Source organism: Athene noctua, chromosome 12 (assembly GCF_965140245.1).
Source record: "Athene noctua chromosome 12, bAthNoc1.hap1.1, whole genome shotgun sequence".
In the NCBI taxonomy this organism is placed as follows: domain Eukaryota; kingdom Metazoa; phylum Chordata; class Aves; order Strigiformes; family Strigidae; genus Athene; species Athene noctua.
Window position 1 is genome coordinate 10,760,684 of NC_134048.1, and position 20,147 is coordinate 10,780,830.

Consider the following 20,147-nt stretch of genomic DNA (forward strand, 5'->3'; position numbering starts at 1 on the left):
CTAGGTCACACAGCAGAAATCTCAGGTTCTATTTTCCTTAACTGAAGATTTGTTACTTTTTTTTTTTTTTTAATTATGTACTTCAGTTCAATTATTATCTCCAAAGAATACACTAGCTGTTTGTTTCTAATTTTAAGATAAGCATTTGCAGGCAGTGGTTAAAACACTAGGGACCAACTGTATAAACTTAGAGTCCTTTAGATTGCCTTCTTACTGCATTCGTTGAGTGCACCTATTCACCACTGTAAGCACAAAAAATTCTCACTAATTTCAACAGGAGACCTTTAGCAGCAGCTGAAAAAGGAACTGATGAAAAAGATTTTCAAGATAAGAATTTTCAAAGGGCCTAAGGATGTCAAATGACCAACACCCACTGATTAAAGCCTTTTTGAGGGTCCTCACCATGAATGTCGTGGCCATTGTCAGAAACGTTTTATTCATACACTTATTGTTTTGGAAAAGTCAAACTGTAATAGATTGCTCAAGATATTTTCAGGTCTCCTTTTACAATTAGTTTAAAAGCTTTGGACCTTAAATCAGTTTCTGCTGCATCTTTGCAATGAAACGTGTTAACTATTGTGTGCAGCACTGTGTCCACGCTTATGCTGTTCTCCAATATCGTGTTACGCATAACTAGTTTTATCATAAAATTTCTTAAACTATTTGACTTATGATTGCCAAGCGGATTATAGGTCTTGCTTACCAAATACAGTTCTTGCTGGAACAGATTCTCTATTAAGCCAGAAGGACACCTGTGACAGTATCACTGTCATGATGCATGGCAGATAAGTCTGGATGACAAAGTAACCAATCTTTCTCTTCAAATGAAAATGTGTAGTCATAACAACATATTCCCCTAAAAATGAGAAAAGCAAGAACATTAAAGCTTTCATAAATATACAAATACAAATTAGCAGGCTTTATAGGAAGTATATTTTCATTATATTCACCCCTATTATAAAAGTCCTCAGATCAAACTGGATCAGCTCTGAAGAAAACATATAATGAAGCAGGCTCTGAAGGTCCAATAATAATACAAAACCAGACAATTCTGGGAAATGCTAGTTAAATTTACATCTTTTCATCTCTGCTGAGTAGCAAGTGAAAGTCTACATTAACTGGTGGCTGTTTAGGCCTCTTGTGAAAGGTTTTACTCAGTTAGAAGATGGAAAACCACCATAATATACACATGTAAACAACATATAAAGACTAAATCAAGACAGGCACTCAGAAGTGTTTCAGTTGGGCCAGGCTTAAGGTGTAATTGTTGATGTCATTGTGTCTGCATTACCACTGTCTGTGCTTTATGTACTCTGAGGATTAAGTGTCCCTGTTCTGCTAATTCAGTACTTTACTAAATGAAGTAAATAGACAATGCAAGAATAACATAGAATATTTTCATTAGCACTAACTTTTTTGGGTGCTACAAAAACATATGAGCTGGGTATTCGAATTGCAATTGAAAGGAATCTTAAGTATTTATATAACTCCATAAACCTTTCCTGCCAGAGCATAGCAAATAATGCCCTGTTTTCAGATCATTATTTACATCATTGAAAATGGACTTTGAAAAACTATATTCTCAAAAGATGGGAAAATCTATTGTTGTGACTTTTTTATGGAGTAGACTGATTATTCTTATTATGCAATAAACATTATCTTAGGAAAGAAACAAGTGAATACATAACTGAATGGAAACCTCTGTCTGGATTGGAGATGATGTGAAACTACTGTTTTTCTATTTTAAAATATAAGTAGCTGGAAAGAGAAAGTTGCTTTTGTACAGGAAAAGCTTAAACTGGATTGAAAAACTACGTCTAGACATTGACTGCTTATGCACTAAGCATGTCAAATGCCCTTTTCTTTAATTTAGAGTCTAGAAGAACATTCATTTGAACAATCTTGCTCTGAGTAAAACCCTGAGGAAAGCTTATAAATAAGACGTGACAATACACCTGGTATGTTTCAATATAAAAGACAGTATACACAAGGAAAAATTTATTTCAAAAACAGAACTGGCAGAAGTAGCATAGTAGGCGTTATTACTTGAGTTTTGCCCACCCTTCTTTAGCTTTCACTGAAACAACCTTCTTTTCCTCTGTACCAAAGATTATGATCTTATGAAGGGTGCCAGCCGTGGCTAGAAGAGCCAGTAATTTAATTTTATCTACTAAAATATGACGTGGGATGCTATTTTAATGCAATCAGATATAGAATGCTCACAACGGTATGTCAGAATTAATTCAGTGATTGTAGATGGCAAGCTAAGAATACAGAGTGAACACACCACTGTACTCTGAAGCTTTATTTAGCTGCCTAAATTATCAAAGTATTTTTAACCTCTGGAAAATGAGAACAAGATTCAAAGCATAAAGGCAATTAAAAAGACAGGGATTACTCTCATCTGTTAAGCATTGCAGCAGGTCTGAGCTAGAATTCAGCTAAAGGTAATGCCATGAGTGAATAAGGCAAAGCATAGGCCTGGAATAACACCTACAGTTCAGTTACAAGGCAAAAAACATGTTTTTAAGTCTCCAAAGTACCAATGGACCACAGTCACTTATTACAAGATAGTAGATCTTTGATGAGATTTATTTAAATAACTACAGGACACAAAGCACTCCTGTTATTTACTCAATCTTTAGCTTCCCACAGCCTTAATGAACTGAAAAGTATAGCCAAATTCATGACAGCTGCTGACCACTGTCTAACTTTCCAGCAATTCCTCTGTAATTCTGTTTCCAAAGGTTTGTAATTCAGCCTACAAGCTAAAATTTCAAATAGCTCTTGAGCAAAATATTTTTTATATTCCTAGTGTCTGATTACGAGGCTTTCACAAGTTGTAGCGTAAGTTGTAGCCTATGCATCTTTCATTCTCTTATCTGTTATTTTCTTATCCAAAGAAGTTAGAAAGGTATTTCATTTTAGCTTCCTTGGAATTCCTAAAGTCTTCTACAAATCACTGTGTTGAGTAGATAAATTTGTTTTTAATTTTATTTATCCCATGAAGTTTAAATTGGTTTATATGTATTATACAATATGAAGCATTTGTAAGTGGTCACACAACTCCTTCATCTATATTAGCTTAATGTTTCAAATGATTGTCCACATTTGAATACTTCCACTGCTCTGGAAGAGTTTGTGCCTGTGCTCAACACTTTTGTAGCTGCTGTAGTTTTTGAACAGCTACAGTATATCGCAATAATTGAGTCAAATGCTCAGGCGGTATAAACTAACCTGTGTCCTTAGAAGGAAATAGTTGATAATTCAGTGAAGTTACATCAAAGCTATTACTCAGTGTTCTGTAAACTAATTGTAATATACCCAGTGTATCAGGTAAGCACCTAAAATTAATATGCATTACATCAGACATAAGGTTTGAGGTGAGAACTGTTTTAGGTATAATAATACCTTTTCTTTCACCGTAGGTAGGAAATAAGGCTTTGCTTGCCATTAATTTAAAACAAAGCATTTCTCATTTACTACTTATGCCATGTAACACAATAGAAAAAGTCTTAGGAACAGCATCCTCTCAGCAGATTTAAAGAGCAGTAGAAAAAAATATAACACTTTGAGTATAAATACTGATGATTCTCAGTGCAGAGCAGTTTTCAAGGTGGCAAAATAATTCTATGTAAATAGAAACTTGCACGAGCCCCTTAAGCATCTGTTAAAGTGCTTACAAAAACCTGAATTTAAAACTCTTTTCTGAGTCAGTATGATTCAGTAGTTGGAGAGTGACAGGAAATATATATATACAAGTAAAAAATGGATGACTGGTTAAGCAGAACAGCAACAATAGTAATTATTATTTCGTTTACTGAATAATATTTTTAAGTCTGTAGTACCTGCACATTCCATTGGCAGCACAGGTGAATAACTATACTATAAAAAAGTTTTAGTCTTTCCAGATTCTCTTGTCATTTAAAAAAAAAAAAAATCAGTATTTGTAGTTATCTTGTTCTAGATCCAAAAATAAGGATAGCAGATGGACTACTAGCAAAGGAAGAAATTAAAGGGGGGAAAAAAAAAAAAAAAAAAAAAAAAAAAAAGACTTTATGGATTCACCAAATCATTTTATAGTTTTGAGAATGTTTAGGAGTAACGCAGTTACATCCAAATTCTTGGAAAATACATGTCTGGAATTCCAGACAACTACAATTATAATCTTAAAAATGACCAAAATGTAGATTCCTCTAATGATCCACAGAATCAGCTGCACAAGAGCTTCATCTTCTTGCTTAATAAAGGTACTCAGAATTTTTAAGTGAAGATTGTCTTCAATTCCTTTTGTCTTTTTGTCAGACGAGTCATCATCCACAACACTGAAAGTAGGGAGGGATTTTGTAATTTTCATTACATATGTCATATCTTAAACCAGAGGTGATCAGAAGACAAGGATGTGCTGGATAATTCTGTTAAGACTAGCTACCCACCTACCGGAATGGGGAGAAAAGTGATGATTAACCATTTCTGATCCCCACCATTATTTTGGGGAAGGCAAAGCATTTTCCTTTCCAAAGCAAATCAAGAATAATTTTTTCTTGAGACATTGAATTTTCAAGAAATAACTGTTTCTTCCACCACTGTATATTCTTATCAGTTTGTAAGGAGGATTGCAAGTTTGGTACTAAAAAGAGTCTTTAATGGCCTTATTTTTAGTTTTGATTACCATTGTATTTAGGTCTTTGTAATGTTTTTCTGCATCTAGACAATAGCATCTTTATTTCAGCAAGTGTTAACTATACTATATTTAACTTTATAGATAGGCATGGTAAAAGTAGAAAAAGGAGGCAGAATTCAAACCTATGAAATATTATGGGCAAAACATTTCTTCATTTCTTCATGGAAATGCATGAAGAATATTTACACTTATGTTTGCCTTCAGTTCTGTTTAAAAATTTATCATCTGTCTTTCTTAACAATTTATAGGATGCTTCTTACATTACTAATTACTCTGAACTATATCTGGTATTACCTATTTGGTTTAGATATGTTCCCGATCTTATGAGTCTCTTCTGATTATCCTGCTGACCTTATAATTTATCCAGCAAGCAGTGAATTGGCAATGAGTGCAAAGGAGAGGCACACAAGTTGCCGAGGTCTCTCTGAGTGAGTAGCTTCAGAACAGAAAGAGCAAAGACATTGAGATTCTTGCAGTTCCTCACAAATCCCATTGACTTTTCAGCAAAGGGCAGCTGGGGTGAATTATTGGCTCCACAAAAGTCAGTGGCAACATTTCTAGCTGTGGCCAGGCCAAGAGTTCTTCCTTTTTCACTTGTCTGATGCACGCCTCTGTGCTCAATAATGGAAGCACTGAATCTGTTGGAGCAGTTGCGTTGATACTGTTCTTATGCAAAGTCCTTACTACTGCTATTCCACTTCTTTTATGATTACATCAACTGAACAGAAGCTTCTAAGCAGTAACCTGAATATTGGTTCACTAGCAACTTTTGTCTGGGAGAAATTTTGTTGGTTTAATAGAGCATTTGAATATGTTTTGGCAAGCTACATAAAAAATTCAGACATGAATTAGGGTTCACCTTAAAGTGACTCACTTTCTCTTAAATGTTTATTGACTTCCTGAATGACACATTAGAAAGTTTGGCTCATGCAGGTATAAGTGTACTTCTCTAGTTCAGTCACAACATCAGGTACATTCAAAGCAATACAACTACTTCTCCTAATACAGTGCTTCTTTTGGTCCATTGAACAATCAATCTAGTCAACACTTTGGGCTCTTGTTCATGCGCAGTACTCAGTTTCTTACCGTATTTAGGTCTTTGTGCCCCTTCCAAAATATTTAAACAAACATACAAAAAAAGATTACATCTTGAAACAAATGCTGCGAAGTGCAAAAGCAAAGGTTTTTGGCCAGCTTCAAGGTTACAGGTGTACAATACTATAAATGTCAGCTGTATTTCTATATTTCATTAATAGTTTTGGAGTTAAAGCTGATGCTAGCACTAAGACACCTAAATCCTGTTTGGATGTTCCAGATGTTTTTAATTTAATGACATATTTTTTTCACTCTCTAAATACCTCCTTGAGAAGCTATATGCTTGCTTTTAGCAACTTCACTGCCCCCAGCAATATGATCTTTGAGGATTCGTATCCTTATACTGTTTTTTTAAAGCTTATATAGTAAGCAGATAATACAATAAAGATAGGAGAAGTGCTTCTTTATAATGTAAATTACTGTTTTTTCTGGCTAGATCTGTCGCTATAGGAAGCTTTATAATTGTTCAGCTATTTTAAGCACCAGTTGAAATAGGAAAACAATCCCAGGATATCTTATCTTTTCAGAGTCATGCTTTCCTAATCTGAAGCTCATATATTGCAATTTACCTCTCTCACTCTTTGGTCTTTGTAATTTTTCTCCTGCTCTAAATTATGTTTTGGCAGCTAAATTATGACCCCTCACAAAAAAATTTTTTCACAGACCTGTACTGGACTGAACAATTCCAGAGTCCACAGTTTGTCCAAGCAGATCATATTGATTCAGTCGAGAGCCATCTTCAGCCACAACCACTGACCTTGCTGGTTCCCGTGTCCATTCATACACAACCTCTGCTCTGGTATAAGCATCTAATTTAAAAGAAATACATTGCATTTCAGTTTTGCACCTTCTATTGCCATATGACATTATCAGAACAATGTTTTGAGCAGTAGTTTGAATATTAAATTCTCTTTAATTATCTGTAGAAACCCACAACTATCTTACTGGAACTATTTATCTGTGGGAAATATAACTGATTTTACAGGTCTGTCCATATGATGATTAAATACATATGTGCTTTAGGACTGGATTAAGCTTGGTCCTCAATGGCACGAAAATCTTTTTCTTGCTTACATTATTCCTATCTATGTAAAATCTGATTAACCAGAAGTGAGAGTGAAATGTGGAATTTCATGGGCATGCAAGGACTCCCACTTTTTTCTAACTTATTACTACTATCAAGAAAGATTGGCACCAGTCTTTTCAATTTGTCCCAGTGTGGTGTTGTCTGGGACGCACTAAGAAAATTCCTAGAGTGGCTTCAGTGATCTCATCATTGGCCTGGCTAGAGCTCTCCATCTGCTTATCCCCCTCTTGCAAGCTCCTTGCTCTGTAACAGGCATAGCAGATATTTCTGAGGCTGTCTAGGCTTAAGTGAGTTTAAATCAGAATAAATCTTTTGTTTGTTTGGTTGGTTGGTTTGGTTGTTTCTGGGAAATGCTCACACTCAAGTTCACATTTATTTGTCTTGAACAAAGCAAAAGAAAAACACTGAGGGCTCTCCAAACCTGAATAGTCTTGTATGTCACACAGCTAATTCAGCAATACACTACATGTGCCATCTAGGTGTTTTGTGCTGTTATTAGTATGTTATTTGTGTTATTTCAGGAACCAAACTATATCTAAATATTTTTAATTTTAGTCCCATTGTAAAATTCTTCTGTCATTTTGCGTAGTCTGGAGTCTGACAGCTCTCATTCTGAGCACTTAGGGTGGGAGTTAGTTGTCTACATAGAGGCATCTAGTGTCATTCTTCACACCTAAGAGTAAGACATGTACAGGACTGAATGTGTGATCAGAACCTATATAAAGCTTGCACCCACCAAAGGCAGCTGAAAGCCAGATAGGACATCTCAGGGCATCTAAAATGACACTAGAGTCCTACCTAACAGGATGAGATTTTTCCCTTTTTCAGGACTGGCAAGCAGGAAAGGAAAAGGAGGAATCTGATTCACTTGACCTCATTTGTGAGTTAGTAATTTTATCTTATCAATGTAAGAGATAACAGTAATTTAAGAGGTGGTATTGGCTGGAGTGCACTGGTAAATTAACTGCATGGCATTTGATCCTGTGTTATTGAAGCCAAAGGGTGCTTTTACTCTCAGACTTCATATTCTCCAAGCACTGTAACATATACATAGCTTTTTGGAATCAATGGTAAATGCAAATCTACGTCTTAATAATTCTGACCTTAAAAACTAGAGCCACAGTAAGTACAAGAATTGGCTTGCTAATCTGGTCACATAAAGAAAGAGTGGCAATAATAATTTTCAATCATTTCACTTGTTCTGGAGCCTGAGAATATTTTGGTAAGAGAGAGGACTGATTTCCTGAGCTGCTGAGAAGCACTGGATTGGGTTGCAGGGAAGGGAGTACACTAGGTCAGTGCTGGAAACCAGCTTGCCCTGCCCTGTAACTGCCAGATTCAGTGCTCTGTTCAGCTTCAGTCCGCGGCTTCCAAATCAGATACTGCATAAGCAGCAACACTGCCTTTTGCTCCTATCACTGCTGCTTTTCAAAGTGGCTGGAGTTTTAAACTGACAGATTTTTGTGGTAAGAGTTGAGGACAGCATGTGCCTTTCTGATTTTGTTTTGTCAACATATGGCACTTTGTTGTTGCACAATCTCTTTAGCATTTGTCACATTGAATTTACATTGGAATAACCTCTAGTTTAAGCTGCTGTTTTGGCAAATCGCTTTAGCCTTGGAGCTGGGTCAAACATTTATCGGCCTCTACAGTGTGGAGAGTCCACTGGTGATACGCAGCTCCTTCAATATGAGGCTTTTCTGAATCCAGCTTCAACAAGTCATCTGTAACGGTGGAGGACGTGGAAAAACTCTTATCCAATTTAATCCAAAAAAAACAGGGCTGGGCAAACACTACCTTGGGGACCTACTAGGTATAATATTGTAGTCTGCACTTAAAGCATGGCTTTCATGACAATTAACATGTATTTTTCAGTAAATTTTTCAGGCCATTAAGATAATAATAAAGATTTGCTGTAGTTATTTGACAGAAATGTTCTAAATGTATTTAAATATGATTCCCACTGAAAAAGTTGCAATGAAATATAAGAGCTGTTCTTTTTCTATGTATAATGGCAAGTCCCATTTTTTTATCTTGCTTTGGTCCAGCCATTTGTCCTACAGGAGATATTTCTGTTTATATCAGTAACTCAGTATTGAGACAAATATTCTTTGAGACAAATATTCTATAATCTGATAATTATGACATATAATCTAATGAAGAGGGGAGAGGTCCATCTTTAAGGCCCTGTTCTGGACAGTGAATTCCCCATGCAGCATTTGCAGTAAAACCGTGTTACAGAAGGAATTCTTCCCCATGAGGTCCCCAAATTAGAAGCTCACCTGAATTTAGTAGGGGAATGCGAAGTTTCCCTGAAAACTCCTTGATTTGGTCTCATGGCCCTTCCCAGCATTTGGAGTTACTTGTTTTGCTAGGTCCTGTTTAGGACAGTTGGCATAATAGCCAGTTAGTGTTCAAAACAAAAAAATAAAGAAAATAGTCTGTAAAACATGACAGACCATGCCTGTACTCTGACTTTAGAATGCCAGTTATCTCTGACTTCAGTGTAAGAAATGGTCTTTCAATCAGAAAACCACTGATCCTTTTTTTGTTCATTTAAGAAAATTATGTATATTATGTATGATCTTTTTTGTTTTTTCAGGATAAAAAGAAAACCAATTTAGATATAAACGATACGTAGATAGGCTTGCATGTCTTTTTGCTATCTTGTTTTTCCCTTGTGGTGTGGTTCTGGGTTGTATTCAAATCCATGTTATCCATCCCTTTTCATTCATAACTTCTGCATCTCTTAAACATTTAATCAAGGCAAGATCCTTAGTAATCTGGGAAGTCATGCATTTTGTGAACCAAGAGTATACTAATCTGGGACACAATGGGCCAGAAAGAACTTAGTGTAGGAAAAAAAATGGGAACTATTCATACTGTGGAGTGTCTGGTGTTCAGGCTGTGGCTCAGGGATGCACAGATGTGGTGATAGGTGTCTTACCAAATCTATAAAAGCTCAGTCAAGTGGTTCACATTTGTTCAAAAACTGTTGATGGTTTAACTTTGCAGTAGCAGTTTTTATGCACGTTAGCCCTCTTGCCACCTCCCAGATCCAATATTCAGCCAGCATAAGCACTTGAATGTGCATTTCAAAAGTAATTCAGTCCTGCAACCACTCCTGATCTAACTGGGATGTCAGGTGCACAGACCCACTGCAGCTATTTGCCTTGTTATTAGCTGGAGGAAGGCTTCCCCCCACCCCCTTCTGTTTCACAGGAGTTTTAGATTGGAAGCCTGAAAGAGAATTTAACATTCAAGGAGTAGCCTATTCTTGTCAGTTATACTCCAAGTTTGTATGAGCTTTTTGTTCTCTAAATCTTATCTAGGAGGCTAGTAGCTCTTTAAAGACAAAGCATCAGTCCTTTCTCATGGTAAACATAGAGCTATTCAGCACAAAGTAAATTATCACCTTGTCTGGTACCATGAAGAATGAATTGGGTGTTCTGTTTGTTGACTTCTAAAATTGATCAAGACACTAAGTACCCATTATCAGTGAAACGACCCATTTCTACTCGAAAAAAATAGCCATTGAGGAAACAATTTGTACACTACTGCATCTTCCATACATTTTGTCTTCCTTGCTTGTGTTGAACCAACCAGAGTAAACCAGCTCTTCAATTTTTTATTTTTTTTTTTTTTGGTACTTAAAGAGTTGAAGGGAGGCTACACATAATTTTTAAAAATATTATGTTTAGCTAAGTGTATCAGTGTCAGGTTGGTTGCTATTCAAATTAAAGTTTAGGGGGAAATTCTCAATTTACAGAAAGGGTTGTCAGTTGTTACAATGATTTCCATTACACTTCATTTGTCCAGTGTCAGGCTCTATATGGAGATTTGTGAGATTTTTCACTTCTAGAAATGTTGCATGACTGTAATATGAATAATCTTAATTATATGAATAATATAATCCTAGGCAAAATTTTATTCTAAACATGCCAAGACTATGGTAGGGGACTTATTTTCACCTAAACCAATTCAGTTATCCATGATCTGTATTACTTTTCTCTAGTGTTGATTTTGGGTCTTAACAAAATAAGGCAACTATAAGATTAACAACATTTTCTATGTGACAAACTACTTTTCTAGATGCTTAGAGCAGACATTTTTCTCTTTTGTGAATGTCCAGGCATGACATTGGAGGATATTTAAGACACATGTAAGAGGTTTATTATATTAAATATAAATATATATAAGAATAAAAATACAACCCTTGCAAAAAAGTGAAAAATACACAAAATTAAAACCTTGAGGTTTTCTCAGTTGCAAGATACTTTTGTAAAGTGGCCTAAAAAGGGAGGAACCTCAATTTAAAATAAACTTACAGCTTCCAAATTTCAAGGGGCAAGCATGTGCATCCATAGGAAAGTCTTCTAAATGCATTGGACATTCTGCTCTCACAGTCAATCTATAATGGATTAATGAGCAAAAGGACACGTTTATTCTGGTTTCATAGAAATAGCAAATAGACTTCTATTAAAACACATAGAATAAGTATAGCATAATATCTGTTATGTGATTAATTAGCAGCTAGAATGGGACCTGAATTGTCTGGCTGGGGGTGCTGACAGGCATGTGTAGACACAGCAGTGCGACTGGCTCTGCCCCTCTACCATGTTTCACTGTACAGCAGAGACATGCTCAGACTTCTAACTTGGCAGGAGGATTAAAATCTATTAGCAACTGAAATTGCTTGCTTGCTGCCATCATTAAATCGGCCCACTCTGGATGTTCAGACATTTGCTGAAACCATTTCATTGCTATCATCTTGGGTGCAAACATATTTCTCAATGAGAGTTAAATAAACCAGAAACAGTCACATACCACACATCAGCAAGGATTGAACAATAATACTTGAATACTAGGCAGAAGATTGCATTAAGGCACTTACAAAGGTGAGCAAATAGAAATGGTTATGGTCAAAAAAAGAGACATATGTGAACAATGTGCTGCCAAGATTGTGTTCTTGTGGATTAAATCCCTAACAGCCAAGCATTTAGGAAGACAAGAAAAAATGACCTGGACTTGTATAACTACCAGCCAAGCAGATTCTACCCTAGCCTAGGCAGTCTTGAAAGATGTTGCAGAATAAATTGAACATATTTGACAGGCTCCCAAAAGCCTGAAGACTTTGTTTTCTCCAAGTACTTGTACTGCTTTTAAAAACATCTTTAAAATTGTTAAAACAAAATGCAGTGTTCACCTACGTATGAAGCTATCCATCCAGACACTAAGTCAACAGAATCACTTTATACCTTGTTTGATTCCATGGGAGATATAAACGGGGGAGGTGTAGCTCTAGAGAGACAACATACCTTTTTTTTTTTCATTGTTTAATTTGCATTCTTTTAATCCAGAATGTTTCCATGACTGTGTACCATCGTTATTTCAAAAGGATTTATTTAACTCCTCTACTGACAACTGGATAGCTAAAGTTCAGTTATCCATGAAGAGAATAATATATTTCCAGTAAGAGTGATGCCAGCACAAAAATAATTTTTTCTCCTAACTTTCCAAATGCTTTAGTGAATTGTTTTTCTAGTTATGAATGGAATAAGAAATGTCTGGTTTTAGACTGTCATGCTCTATATTCCCAGGCAGAAGAAAGATGAAGAACGGGCAATGAATTCTGTATGCATCTGTTAGTTCTTAGAATCCGCTTTCTATAGGTTCCAAGGATTAAATACCCTTTTATATGATTTAGTAGTCTAGATTATATTAAACTTTCAGGTTTTATTATACTTTGCTGATGGAATCCTTGAAAGCAACTCCAAATTAAGGTCCTCTGCAAACTGATGGTTTCCTAACACTATAGGCACCTTTTTGAAATCAAGCATTAAGACACAGCCAGGGAATGCAAAAGTAGCACAGCAGGAGGGGGAAAAAATAAACACTGCAAATGCCTCAGTTTGTCCATCATTCCATGGCCTACTGTGAAAATAATTACTAAGCAGGAATCAAATTATGCTCAAGAAGGAACCTGTTTCCTGTTCGGAAAATACGATGCTTTAACAAGTTAAACTGTCAATCTAAATGAAGGATATAATATTTTAGAGCTCACCTCATTGTGTATAGCAATGTCCCATCCTCTGTAATTCGTAATAGTTTATTTGGCATCGTCATGTTATGAGCCACTGACTTCTTTCCATTGTGAAAAAAGGTATCAGGTGTCCAAATTTTGCTGGCCATTAAATTATTTAACCGGAGAACAGTCATAGGTCCTTTGAATTTTAATCTCTCATCTTTCCAGCTTTGGCGGAAAAATACATCTATAGTGTATTCCTACATGAATTCAGAAAAAAGGGAAACACTTATGATGCCATATGTTGCAATATGAGAACTTGAAAAGTATATTCTTACCATTCCCGAAAAGCAAGATGACTATTACTCACAACGTACCTCAAGCTGGTTATTAAACAGTTACAGTATCATTACTGTGTTCAACAAAATAAACGTCAGAGAAAATAGTATATCAAAACTTAGACAAGAATAATACAGTGGAAACAAAACAATTCACCCTTTTCTCACTTTTCCTTCACCTTCCATAAAATTGTAATTTGCAGCTGTAGATATGTAGCCAGTATGTGTAGCACAGGAAGAATATGTCTCTTAGAATTAATCAAGCCTGGTGAGACAGGGTCTTACTAGAGCCTTTTGTTCTAAGTGTATCATTAGCATAAACATGTAGATAACCTGCAAAAGGTTCACAGTTCACTAAAATTATGGGGTCTGATTTACGAGACATGGAATGGCTCATTGGGCCAAATCATTGGACTACAGAGCACACAAGTCAAGGACAGCTTTGAACCAAGAATTATAGTTTGGTTATGCAAGGATTGGGCAAATAGGGAACAGATGCAGTGGCTGACTCAGTGTACATGGGGAGAATCAAAATAATCAACATTCACTATGAAATGAAAGACTTGTTACAAAGCAACAGGAACAGAGTTAAGAGGGAGAGGGTGAAATCAGGAAAAATATTTTGGGAGTATTTTACATAAAATATAGACATATGTGGGGTGAAAATGTGAAAAACTCCTGTGGATGCAGTATAGTATAGTATTTTCCCAGGGAAAAAATCCACTCTGATATGGAAGTTCAGTATGGGATTATCCTGCTCCTTCCTTCCTTCATGACTATGATATTGTGATAAATGTCAAAAGAAGCTATCCAAACACATTCAAAATTACCCTAAATTGGCTGAGAAACTGAACCTTTGCTGAGATCTTCTGCCAATGGAGATGGCAAATCCTGAAATAAAGGAAATCCCGACGTGTGAAGGCACACACAGCTATAAGGAAAAATGCTGCCCCAAGGAATATGTTAGTAAAGAGAAACATTCTGGAACAAGTATGCAAAATATCTCTGTGCAGAGTCCCTTAGACTTGTGATTTTTCTTTTAACAAATGGCAACACTCCATACAACGTAAGCAGTTGTGAACTGTTTATTCCTTTTACAACTATCAGCAAGTAAGAATGGTAATTCTTACTTGTGGTGTGTTTTTCGTGGTTTTAGGGCATGAAATCCCTAAATAAATTTCTTGTGGACATGGAAATGCTGTAGTTCCATGGGGTGTTCTTACTTTTGGTTTGTTTGGGGTTTGGGTTTTTTGGGTTGTTGGGTTTTTTATTGCAATCCCACACCTGTGAATCATTTTGGTGCATACTTAATTGTATTTCCATTTTTTAAATCATGTGCTTAGTGAGCTCCTGAAGCCTGGATTTTTTCAGCTCCAGTGACAGCAGTTGTGCACTTACAGCCAACTGCTTGCTTCAGAATGTTGCTGGGTCAGGGCCTTAAGTTGAACTCTGCACAGAATCTTGTCCCAGGTGTGCAGCAGAGTAGGAGAGAAGGAGGTGTAAAAGGCAGTAGATGGCATTAAAATATTGGATTTCCTTCATGTTTTACTAGCTCCAAAGAAAATTTCCTCCTGCACATATGGGAAAGGTAAAAGACATGCCCAGAAGGTGACATCATTTCAGTGTGCATGTAAAGCCATTCCCTTTTTATCTCATTCAACTGCATAGAAGGAGGTGAGTGGGAGGTGGTACAGGTTGAGAGAAGGGAGTCTGGTTCTTCACTTTACATGAACACAAGGTTCTTATGCTGCAAAAGAACAAGAAGTCTGAGAGATCTGATAAGGGACCTGACAGTACAAGATAAAACTCAATTAAAAAGTAGCTGGCAGGTCATGCCTAGCACAGACTGAATCTTTCCTTATTCCAAGCCGCTGCACCATATAGGATGAATTCATTTCAGCTGAGATTTCTCAACTCTTAAGCTTTCACTGCTGATTTTAACATGTACAGTAATTCTCCCCAAATGAATCCTGACAGTCAGCTGATCTTTAAGATCATCTTTCTTCTACAGGATGGTGCCATACAGAACAGGGGAACAGAAGGATTTTCTCTAAACCATGTGCTAAAGCAGTGGTCTATGTGCAAACATATGAGCAAGATGAGATTCAGAATAAATTCTCCACAGTGGAGACTCTTCATTCCTTAGTGTGCAGGTAAGGAAAGAAGATACCTATCTGCACTCTGGCAATAAGTTGTATGGTACTGAATATTTATAACACTTTAACTTAAATGTTCTCTAATTTCCTCATCTGATATCTATTCCTGGGGACTGTTTATTCACAGGGTAGACCACACTGTGGTCTATATCAGACAAAGTGCTGTAAAGGAAGGTAATGAAATAGAAATTCGTTCCCGAAGAGCTTACAGTACAGAAACAGTGAGAATGAAGGTTTACTAGAAAACAAAAAATCCTGTCTTTATGAAAAAAGTTAATTTTGAAATGCTTTATATTGCAGATAATATAAATCAGAAATTTCACAAAATTACATTCATGTGAAAATAGCCAGTTATCTGTTGATTAGTTTAATCCACCATCTGAGAGCATGCCTAAAAACCTCCACAGTTCTTCCAAAAAAAAGATTTTTTTTAAAAAGTGCTTTTTCCTGTTTAACTTTATTCACAAGTTGAAGAACAAGCCAAGACATTCTCTTTATAGAATAACAGGTTATGTCTGTGCTCTTAGAAGAGTGTATTGAGAGTGGGTAGGAACACCATGTACTCCCTGATATATCAACCTACTATCTATATAACTGCCTCATTGGATTCCTGCAAACAGATGGTCTAGGTATGCTGATGTCTCACTGTGGCTGTAGTTTCATAACATATGGCGTCAGCTGGAATAGCTCACTGCCAGTTCCCAGCCATCAGTCCTGGGCTCAGACAGCAGTGTGTTGTTCCCTCAGTGTGCCAACACAGCTGCTTGTGAGGCCTCCCGGTGACCAAATCCCACAATCCAGTCTACACTTACGATAAATCTGCTCACTGGAGCAAATCTGGGGTAGCCCTCAAATGATGGTGTCTATAGCCAACCTGTAGTATGCACAGAGAACTTTGCACTAAGTGTACATTGAAATGAATATAAACTTTACATTCTGGTAAGCTCTTTATTTTATCATTCTTTCTCTGTCTTTGATTTCACACTTAACTTCCTTAAGCAAAAGAGTTAGCATGGGTAGGCTGCACACACACCACTTGTTAGGGGAGCTGAGTAGGAGTTTTACACTAAACACTTTTCTGCAATTTCTTAGTTTTCAAAACACATGAACACCTGCCTGTGTGTTTCTTCATCACACAATTTATTAAGAGACTGATTAATTCTTTCTCCTGTTTAAGTAAAAATCAGGAGCCAATGTGGTATGTATGGTTTTAAAATTATTTTTGAGATCTTTTTTTGTAAGTAGTGATCGCTTATGGTGTAGTAATTCAGCTCTACTGAGTTATGGCTGAATTTTAAATAACTTTTTTTTCCAAATATACCTATTCATATTTCTGAAAGTAGATTATTTTTGGCTTCAGTATTTTATTCTTCCTTAAAATCCAAATCCCATACAGGTATCAGTTTATCCTAGGAATGTCAAATTAGTTTTACCTTCTACCTTATAATTAAATCACTGAAACTACAAAGTATAAGTAGATGCTTAAGTCCAAACTTGATATAATCTCAAGTAATTCAGCAGGCCTATCAGTTGCTCTAAACTTATGTCTACATGTAGGAAAGCATCCATGTCCATTTGTTTATTAGATTGGCATTCATTATTGGAGTTTTCTAGTAAACTTGAATCAACAGAGAAAACAATAGCTTAGCCAGCTGAATTATAGAAAACAACTCCAATAAATATTAAGGCAAAGCATACATTCACCCACATATATCTATCACATTTTTTGTTCATCTCCCACAAGCATTTATGTTCAGCCCAGTACTTTAAATTATGTTAATTTTCAGGAAATTAACAAAAGAGCTGTCCCAAGAAGACAGGTTTGAAGTTTCCTGTTTGTCCAGTGGTGATTGGTTACCTATTTCCAGACAGAAATGAGAAAGCAAGAAGTGTTTTTCTGAACCAACTACCAGAATACAAATAGTGGGGGTCAGTGGTTCCTACCAATCTTTAATCCAAGGAATTTCCTCTCTTCTAATGTCTAACTTAGAGTAGTAAATAGATACTGTAATTTCACAAGATTATCATAGAACAAAAAAGCAGAAGTCATTGAATGATTTTTTTTTAATTCTTCATGGTGTATATAGTACTTAAGACAGTATTGTATATACATGCTGAGGAGACAAGTCACCAGTCCAGCTATTTCCATGGATTATCCTTCTATTGTAGGTCTTCTCAGCAGACTGACAGTTCAGAAAGTCTGTGCAGCCCAAGCTTATTCTTTCTCATTTAAATATCATGGCATCAGTTGCAATTATAAATGTGACTGTAGTTTTATAAATGCGTTTTCCCAAGCAATCAGGAATATGGTGTCTTTGCATAACGTTAATGTAGGAAAATAAACTATCTTGTAAGAGTTACTTTCTCTATTATTGCATCCTTTAACATTTTTTTAAGTAGTCAGAAACTTGCAATAACCTGATGTTTAAGGCTTGTCTACAGTTTTAGTTCAAATTAAACTGACAATTTTGTGGTAAGAAATGGTAAGAAATGTTTCCCTTTCTGTCATAATTTTCTCTTTATTTTTTTTCTCTTCTTCCTTTTGGTGAATGTTTTTAGCTAAATGTAGCCAGCTGCAAGGCTGAAGTGTTTTCTTTTCTTCATTTAAATTAATGAGGATGTTTCCAGCACTCATCCTAACACAGGATCCAGAAGATACTAGTAGCTGCAGACCAGGTGTTCCCTGTCAATAGGAACCTACTTGTGAAGACCTCATTTATATGTAAAATTAAAGTACCTTATCCTTATTTTTACACAATTTTTAATATCTCTTAAGACCAGGGCTCACAACATCTTCATTCCGTTTCCTGAACTTCTCCATCCCCTGCAGTTATCTAGCAATTTGATTTTAATATTCATTCCATAAAGAAGTGACACTAATTCTCTCATTAATCTTCTCTTCTCTTTCAGAAGCCAAGATCTAGGAAAGTCACTTCTCATTGATCAGTAGCTTTTAATAGAAAAATACAGGTTAGACTGTATGGATGTCACACTGTAGGCGTAAGTGTTAATTGCATTTTAAGATGATGATCTTTTTTGGCAAATTGGATCAGTGATGTGCCAGCAAGGACCTGAACAATCATTCTGAGAAGAATACAAATCCAAACCCTAATGTATTTCATAATATACTATGTAGCAAATATAAGGTCTGTTAAAACACATTATTAAAGTCACTGAGGCTGCTAATTTCAGGGCACTTAAATGCAGTCACAGCTAGCAGGAATGGCTGCACGTAATAGCTGACAGCATTTTGGAATCAAAGGTTTAAAAAAGCCCAACCTTAAAAGGAGTAAATAAGTTACTGCATAGATCTTTCATCCTCCAAATTAAAAAGACAAGAGAAAATGAGTGCTGTAGAAATATATGCCATCACTTACCATATCATGGTCTGAGACAGGCCCAAAACTGGTGACGAAGATGTCAGTCTTCACTTCAGTTACACGCTCTGATGAAGCAGGAAATTAGGACAGTGAGTGTCTATCAACAGTCTTCATTAGATCTAACCACTACCAATTCCCACAATAAATAGAAAAATTATTGGTTTTGATTAGCCATTCTAAAAGTGGTCTACAATACGATCCTGATAATTTACTGCTTCTAGATGTAATTTCACAGTTTATATTGTCAGCAACAATTTTTTTATTAGTCTTTCCACAGAACTTTTTGGGACATGGCTTGTGATGCCACAGTACAGCAGTCATAGTTTCGCTGTTGTGTAAATCTTTCCACTCTTTGACTAATAAATCTTCTTGTCTGACAATATAAACAGTGCTGAATATTTTACACAGTACTCAAAAGTGTGACTGGGGACTCAGTGTTTTCTGGGCAAGCTGAATAGAGGTCTCTAATAATTAACCTGGGTTTATGAATTATGTATCCTGTATTGAGACACAGGAACATAGAAGAAACAGAGAATACATTACAGTGTATAAAAACATAACACTATTTTGTTGGCATGACTTAAAAATGGCCACATTACCTTTAACTGCAATAAACAAAAAGCAGTTGAAACTTTTCCAAATAAATATTAGCTAAACTTCTTTATGACAGTTTTTGACTTATATATAAATGTTATAGTTTGTTTTAGCTTTCTTTTTAAATTGATATCGGCATTAACATTAGATTTCCCTTAAACTACCAAATTTGTTTTATAGGCCTCAGTGATAGATTAGTATAAATAATAATTCAGAAATCTGTAACATGTACTTTGCACGTTATATGTATATGCTATACTATACAGCTAGACTTCTCTGTAACTTCAAGGATGTAAATTTGCTCCATGGCATAATGCTCTTGGCCACTTCAGAAGAACCTAATTATTTTAGTAGTCACAAATGCTGAGTTTGAGACACCCAAAATGGTGCTGATCTCCAGAAAAAGACAAACCTCTGGCTTCTGCAGATCTACTGTTAAAAGTCACTTTGAGAAACACATAAGCTTAACCTCCTCCCTTCCTCTCCTCCCCTCTACACATACACACACACACACATGAGTATCAGTCACTTCTGAACATACTGGTATTTTCTAGACCACACATCACAAAATATTCACCCAGGATGGCATATATCAAAATAACTCTCTTGATTTAAATATAGCTGCAGGGAGTAACACCACCTGGAGGCATAAATCCAGTGTTGAGTGGAGCTAACCCCATCAGTTTTCTGAATTTACAGTGATGTAAGTCTGACTACATTTACTATAGCGCTATACAAGCCAGCATGAGGTTTTTGGTAGAAATTCTAGATATGGAAGGAGTGATACA

At 36.0% G+C, this 20,147-nt stretch overlaps 1 protein-coding gene across 4 annotated transcripts in view; it reads right to left on the bottom strand.

Moving 5' to 3' along the window:
- Positions 1 to 20,147, bottom strand: part of GABRA1 (gamma-aminobutyric acid type A receptor subunit alpha1) — a 48,188-nt gene that overhangs the window by 8,381 nt on the left and 19,660 nt on the right. For all 4 annotated transcript variants that reach the window (XM_074916441.1, XM_074916440.1, XM_074916442.1 and 1 more), the window contains exons 4-8: positions 18,763 to 18,830; positions 12,931 to 13,151; positions 11,195 to 11,277; positions 6,445 to 6,588; positions 704 to 856 (exon numbers count right to left, since the gene is read on the bottom strand). In XM_074916441.1, coding sequence (XP_074772542.1) covers positions 704 to 856; positions 6,445 to 6,588; positions 11,195 to 11,277; positions 12,931 to 13,151; positions 18,763 to 18,830 — 669 coding nt within the window. The remainder of the gene's footprint in view (positions 1 to 703; positions 857 to 6,444; positions 6,589 to 11,194; positions 11,278 to 12,930; positions 13,152 to 18,762; positions 18,831 to 20,147) is intronic.